At 43.0% G+C, this 6849-nt stretch overlaps 2 protein-coding genes across 2 annotated transcripts; both read right to left on the bottom strand.

Moving 5' to 3' along the window:
• Positions 1-277: 277 nt before the first annotated feature.
• C8R40DRAFT_1048508 (acetyl-CoA synthetase-like protein) lies at positions 278-4488 on the bottom strand (the record flags this gene model as incomplete). The annotated part of the gene is made up of 19 exons (XM_046224508.1): positions 278-679; positions 738-994; positions 1049-1180; positions 1237-1270; positions 1324-1855; positions 1917-2117; positions 2175-2233; positions 2286-2343; positions 2404-2554; positions 2621-2639; positions 2699-2857; positions 2911-3008; positions 3064-3098; positions 3152-3234; positions 3298-3351; positions 3405-3536; positions 3596-3756; positions 3808-4140; positions 4206-4488. 19 exons carry the CDS (start codon positions 4486-4488, stop codon positions 278-280), a joined length of 3183 nt encoding a protein of 1060 aa, XP_046085054.1.
• A 660-nt stretch (positions 4489-5148) lies between these two features.
• On the bottom strand, positions 5149-6175 carry C8R40DRAFT_1110594 (uncharacterized protein). The gene is made up of 3 exons (XM_046228326.1): positions 6019-6175; positions 5520-5939; positions 5149-5465 (listed from the first exon to the last, which is right to left on the bottom strand). Exons 1-3 carry the CDS (start codon positions 6091-6093, stop codon positions 5445-5447), a joined length of 516 nt encoding a protein of 171 aa, XP_046085055.1. The 5' UTR covers positions 6094-6175; the 3' UTR covers positions 5149-5444.
• Between the last annotated feature and the right edge of the window lie 674 nt (positions 6176-6849).

Below are 6849 nucleotides of genomic sequence, written 5' to 3' on the forward strand. Positions count from 1 at the left end.
GTAGTACCTGTTGTACCATTACAGATTAACTCCTCGAGATGATAATATGACACCCGACGCAAGGAGAGATGATTTTACGCACAAAGTTGGGGTTAATACTTAACCTCTTGATAGGTGTTAGAAATCGTTCGACCTGATGCTCTCCGAAGGGTGGCTATGACCGGTCGATATCTGGCCAGTAATATCTCAAACAGTTCAGGCAAAAATAGCGACACTGATATGAACGCCACGACCATACATACATTCAAGTACTTGATATTTAGCATATTCGAATTTCTTACACATTTCCCCAATATGCCAACCATCTCTCTACATCTTCCTCTTGGATTTCACGGCTCTGTTCCCTCAATGTTTCTGATGCTGCGAGGGCCGACTTCAACTGTACTTTAGGCATTTCGAATGCTTCTCTGTTCTCTGCAACTTCTCCCTGGCCTAATCTCTGGAAGAAAGGTACCAAATGCATTTCTCTTGTATCTCCTTTATCCATGAGCTTATCCAACCAGTCCCGGTATTCAACAATGTCGAGGCCAAGTTTTTTGGCAAATACTGAAGCAAGTGAAGACCAAGGAACTGGGCAAGGATGGATTAGGTGTACATGCTGGTTGTCATGAATTGATCCATTGTTGACAAAATCTACAATCGTGGCTGCTGCATGATATACAGGGATCCAGGAAATATTCTGAAATTATAATGTGGCAGTTAACATCTTGTGTATTAAGAATAAAATGGTGGCGTACTCGGTGATCAGATGGAATATATCCGAGGATCTTTGAAGCTTGTATCATGGAGGGAAACCACTCTTTGACATTCCATGCGCCATTGATTGCTCCGGTGAGCTGCCCAACGCGGATGCTGAGGTATTTCAAGCCACTGTTTCTATGTGCAGCATCAAGAATTTGCTCTGAAACCCATTTTGATTGCGTATATCCATTGGATAGAGCAAATTCAGGAGGAATAGATGCTTCCGGTGGAGGTGCTACCTCAGGGGGCATTGCTAATTCCAGCGAGTTAGTATCTGAGACACAATAAGTGTGGAAGATCACAATACATGTGAGAACACCGATAGAACTTGTGAAAAACAAACTTGCTTGAGATGTAATGCAAAAATCCACAACCCTTCGGAGACCCTTGATGTGAGACTCAAATGAAGACAGTCCCGGATTGAAATCCACCCGCCACGCTGTAATGGAAATATTCATATATTGATAGCTGGACTAAAACATTGATATAACGTACCATTGTGAATGATGTGAGTCACAGAACTTGCTATCTGAAAAGTATACCAGATGAGAAAAAAGCACTTGCTTAAATGACTGCTCATACCTCATTGAAAATTATAGTTTCAAGTCCGAAGTTACTGACGGAAGTATTGCCTTCTAAAAGAACAACACGCTGGCACTCTATGTCCTCAACAGGTTCATTGAGTCCTCTTTCCTTGAATGCCATCCTTTGTCTATCAGCAAGTCCGTCAATCCCTTTCCGGTTCAGAGCATATATTTTCTTGACTCCTTTATACTTCACCAGTTCATCAAGAATATGACTTCCCAATGCCCCGGTGCTTCCAGTAAGCAGCACTACTTTCTGGTTAAGATGTGATACCTGCTTGACTTCGGAAGGAGCCGCAGGAAGGTCTGCAATATACTTCTTCACCATCTGCTCCATTGTCTTGACCTTATTTTCCTGAAAAGTATCCCCAGTACCTTCCTCACCCAACGCTACTGACAAAACATGCTGGGCAAGCTGATTGATTGTTGGATGATCATAGACAAAGTTGCTGGTTGACTGTCTAATGTCGATCTCTGCAGATTCTCGGAGAGCACGATGAATAGTATTCCGGATCCAAGTGGCCTGAAGGCTGTATGGCACAAGCAGTATTAGAAATGAGCAGGCTTCGAATTATTTTGAAGGGGAGCTACCTGTCACATCCATATTGGAAGATATCATCCCCATCCTTGACTGTGTGAGATAATACTTGGGTCACTATATTGCGGACAAAGCTCTTAGTAGATAGTGGGTTCCATTCAACTGGAGCAGGAATATCCGATTGGGTAGTTTCTTCAACAGCTTTGTATACAGCTTCAATTTCCTCTTCATATTGATTTAAAATAGCTTGACGGCTAGTATGTCATGTAGCAGGTTCAGAGAAGCTATTGATCACATAAATAAGAACACACCGAGTTGTATTTTTTGCAGTATACATGAATGGCTTGGAAGGACTTGCGACCAGAATCATCTGAGAGCTGATAAATTTTAGTTATAACAATACTATTCCTAGAGGAACTCACCTCCTTGAAAACACGGGAATGCTGGGGTGCGAAATTATTCATTTGCTCTATAGTCGGCCTATATTTTTTGCAGACTATGAATGATAAAATGCAGTCACAAAGGTGACATGTGAATTACCACAGCTTGTTTCGGAATTCACTGAGTTTTGTCTCATTAGAAGGTTCGAATTTGTATGGTGGCTTTGGTTCAACAAGGATTCCAGCTTGGAAGTGACCACGTCCAAACATCACTGCAGCTGCAACATGTGGATCCTGATTCAAGGTGTTTTCTGTTAAGCAAACAAAGATGCTTCTTGAGCTGATTTCCATTGATTCTAGTATTGATCTAAGTATACCAAGAGGGACAGGGTTTGTCTAGGAACCAAGGGTGTTAGAAGAGTAATATGTACCATTTTTGAGGACTAAATGTGTACCTTTTCTCCAGTGTTATGAATGATCTGATCATCCACTCTTCCAAATACACGCCAATAACCTGACATGGTAGGATGAGGCAACAGAAGATCGGATGTGGCATACGCATCTATTCCATCAATCTTAGTGTTTAAAGCACTGGGTTTGCAAAAATCATTGGACTTCAATTGAACTAAAGTGAGCACCAGAGATTGTAGCAATATATTTTACTTACCACCACAATGAGTTCAAACCTATTCTCTCCATGAGGCATCATGTGTGCAGTGATAACACCCGAAAGGGGGAAATACTCCCAGTCACTTATAGGGCTAGCTGTAATTTGAAATCTCAACACAAAACAGAAACGTATATTGATTCCATTCCGTACCAGGAATCAGTGAGCTCACAATACCCGTTTCGGTTCTGGAAAATAATGATGTGTGAAGATATTCTCAATATGGTAGAAATTGACTTACGACCCATATAGAACAAAAATGGAAACACCTTTTGAACTGAGAAGATCTCCAGCTTTCTTGTTTAATGGACCACCCCCGAACAGCTTATTGTTGAGTGTACTTAGTTTCGAAGGTCCATAGTTATTGAAGAAGCTGAAACTACTCACCACTCCAGTCCGTGTAGCAAGCCAGTCAACATATCGAGGGACTCTAGACCAAGCCTAGCAACCGTTATCTTGATTCTTTGGAAAGCTCGGAACTTGGCATGGCATACCTCAATGAAGGCGGGGACGCAGAAAAGAATATCACTTCTAGTTGCTGTTGCTGCTTCAAACAAATTCTCCGGGGTGGGTAGAATTGCTGGAGAATGAGGTTTGAAGGTTGCAACAACAACCCCAGTAGATGCCTTACAGATAGAAGGACAACAATGAAGGAATAAATAAGCAGTATAAGTATATGACTTACAGTCCAGCAAAGTTGCAGAATGCCCATACCATGATACATAGGCATTACATGCAATGAAAGAATCTTGCCACATAGATCTTGTTCGCCAAACCACGGAATCAAAGAAAGCTCTAAAAATCTGTGATTGGTCCAGGGAATTGGCTTGGGATGTGCAGTAGACCCTGTTCAACCAAGAAATCAACATAGCATGAATATGTCAAATATGTACACACCTGAAGAGTGAATGTAAAACAAAATGTCATGTGGATTCCGACGTTTGAAAGGAAGATCATCTGCATTGGTAACAGGATTCTCCAGAAACAGGTCTTCAAAAAATGGTGCTAGTGAGACTTGAGGGACATGGTTCATAGCGGAGGTTTTGACTATTTCGAGGGCCTCTCTCACTAGATCCTGCATAGAACTTTCATGACCCATCAGGATGTGATCAACACTGACTTTAGATATCAAGTGAGCAACTGCTTGAGGTGAGTTGCGGGGAGAGATTGGGAAAACAATGAAGTTGGCACGTATAATACTCATCATTGTGATGAAATAGGATATGGTCTCTTTTGTATTTAAAAAATGGTTTTTAGCCTCTTCGTCAGTTTGACGTGGACTGAGGAGACATTACCTGACATTGAAACAATTGCCACAATCGGTGTCTTTTCGAGGGATTCCGAAGACACGCGATCCCGTATCAACCTCGCACCAGTCCAAACTGCTTTGACCGCCTCGGGCCAAAAGATGGTTCTCGTGGTCCCATCCTCTTGTGCAAACACGAAAAGACGGTGGTTTGATGTGTTCTGTGCATGCCAGTCATACATTTCACAGAGAGTGATAGATCCATTTAGAGGAGGACGACGAAAGGTTTCACTTGACAAAGCTTGAGTTACTGGGGGAGGTGGGATGTGCATTCTGATAGGAACTTGAAGTCGTGAAACCGCAGATTATCCCCTGTTATAAATAGGATACTCTGTATAAATGTGGATGTTTTCACATGAATAAATAGAAGCCATTGCCCAAGGTCAGCTCGGTCATAAATGAGGGTGGACCCATGATATGTCATTGATCTTTGAATAGCAGTATAATCCATGAATAAGATCTGTGATATGGGACCCACTTTATGATCTATCTCATCAGAATGCCAGAGTGAGCTGTGGTTGTCAAATGACCAGTGAATCACTGCATCCACCAACCTTTTCTCATCGCGGGACTTGCATGTGAAGGTGTCAATGGTCAGATGAGTCCTCCTACTCTAGTCTGTAGAACATTCAAACTGGTCTGGTTTCTTGGCGATGGACATCCTGTGAGAAGGAGGATATGGGCGCCTAGAGGCGCCTCAGCTTAAGCGCCATATTCTGTGACCGCAAAACTCCTTGCCCGCTCCTTACACAAGCTTAGGATATTTACATATGTGGGATCTCAAGCTTCAAGACCCGTCGGTATCTATAGCACTATACTGGCTCAAACCTCCAATCCTTTCGACAGGCCGCGCTACTCCTCGCTATGTGTCGTGCAAGACATTCTCCTGTCTGCTTTAAGCTGCTTTACGTTCAAATCCTTGAGTGTCCGCCATTTTTACTTGATTATGATAAAATTATTTGACCCGAACCATCAACCGCAACAGGTAGTACAAATGATATCATAGCGCCTTGAAGTCTCAAAAAGTTGATACAATTCCATTGCCTAATAAGTTCCTTTTCAATCGTGCAAAGATCCTCATCTCTTCTCCGTCCATAGCCTACATCCCTGAACTTGTTTCCAATAACACTCATTCCAAAGCACGAAGGAGGTTGAGAGAGGTGTGAGATGTAATGACAACTTATGGCCAGTCATTGGAACATGATAAGCAGCGGTGAAAAATGCTCCGCTAAATCTTAGCCATGAATTTCTATACACAAGGAATCAAAATGAGAAGCACCAAGATAGTCAAGACACCACATACATTGTGTGGAGAAGAATAAAAAATCTCCTCATTGTTACCAAAAAAAATATGTCCCTCTCCAGCATCATCAACCATGCCCCTGCAACCCCGATTGTAACAGTTCCCAAAATTGCCAATAATACTGAAGGTGATCATTCCAGACCGAATCTTTAACCTGCCAGCACCTCCGTATGACGGAACAGCGTTGCTGAATTCAATTTTGAGAGCTGCGATGCGGGACTCTGTCCAACCCGGCTCAATCTTCTTCTTCAATCTTTCTTCAAACATTTTGCGCAGCAGCTTTGTGATAAGATCTTTACCCGACTGGCCTACCCCACCGTTGTAGAAGACTATCACAAGATTCTTCGAGGCATCGGGGTACCCTATATTATGGACAAATGTATCACCAATCCAGAAACCATCGCGACCATCGGGGGTAGTCTGTCCATATTTGCAGAAGAAAAAATCCAATGAGAATCGAAGACATTGTTAGATGGCAAATACTGGCATGAAAACTCACGGGTGCAGCGTCAACGATTGTGCCAAAGATGGTGAAAATGGCAAGAGAGATCCATACGATGGCGTTGAAGCGCATGACAAATCGAGAGCATCAAGTTTAGTGAACAGGGAAAAAGAGGGACCAAGGGACTGTTCTCTTCTGGCCAGCAGAAGAAAGAAGAAAATGGGGATGAAATTTTTGAAGCGGCAAGTGAGAGTTTAAATATGAGAAGGGAACATTGATTCCTTGGTGATTCCCGTCGGGGACTAGCCTACTTGTAGACGAGTGAAGGGATGCGAAACGATCAGAAGCTGCAAGACCTTTCCGTCGTAAGCATTAATCGCTCTTGTAGCGGAATACTTTTACTTTGTTCATCTTTTGTTTCTACTCACAACTCTTGTAAAATAGGATTAGGAGAACGGTGAAGTCTGAAGGAAGAATTCTGCATGCGGCCATTGTCGCTCTTTGTTTTGCATTTGATACGCGCGATTTCCCCGTCGGTGTTCGTATCTAGGGACTAACCGTGTGGAAGTAAAGTTCCGCCACAATTAGCGGCAGACCACTTGTCTGGACGAAGAGTAGGATGGAAAGCGCAAAAATGGCTATCATTCACGCCGGAAGCTGGGGGAAGAAAAGTCTGAATCCTGTAGGACGAACGGAATCTAGAAAGAAAACTCCTTAATCCGAATAAATGCAGGGAGCCGGATAAGTTCACCCGAACTATGTATTGGTTTGTCCACGCAACGAATCCGGGCGATAGAAATCGACGTGTTCGAGCGTGCGAAATGCTATCCTCGACGAATCCGTCTCTCGTTCCATGGAGTTGCTCTGACTATCACTGCCGCTACTTTC

This window comes from Lentinula edodes (assembly GCF_021015755.1).
Source record: "Lentinula edodes strain Le(Bin) 0899 ss11 chromosome Unknown C8R40scaffold_23, whole genome shotgun sequence".
In the NCBI taxonomy this organism is placed as follows: domain Eukaryota; kingdom Fungi; phylum Basidiomycota; class Agaricomycetes; order Agaricales; family Omphalotaceae; genus Lentinula; species Lentinula edodes.

Coding starts and splice junctions, on each gene's coding strand:
- C8R40DRAFT_1110594 (XM_046228326.1), bottom strand. CDS start 6,093: ATGCGCTTCAACGCCATCGTATGGATCTCTCTTGCCATTTTCACCATC. Junction 5,940..6,018: donor CAATCGTTGACGCTGCACCC/GTGAGTTTTCAT, acceptor AAATATGGACAG/ACTACCCCCGATGGTCGCGA. Junction 5,466..5,519: donor TTTATTCTTCTCCACACAAT/GTATGTGGTGTC, acceptor CCTTGTGTATAG/AAATTCATGGCTAAGATTTA.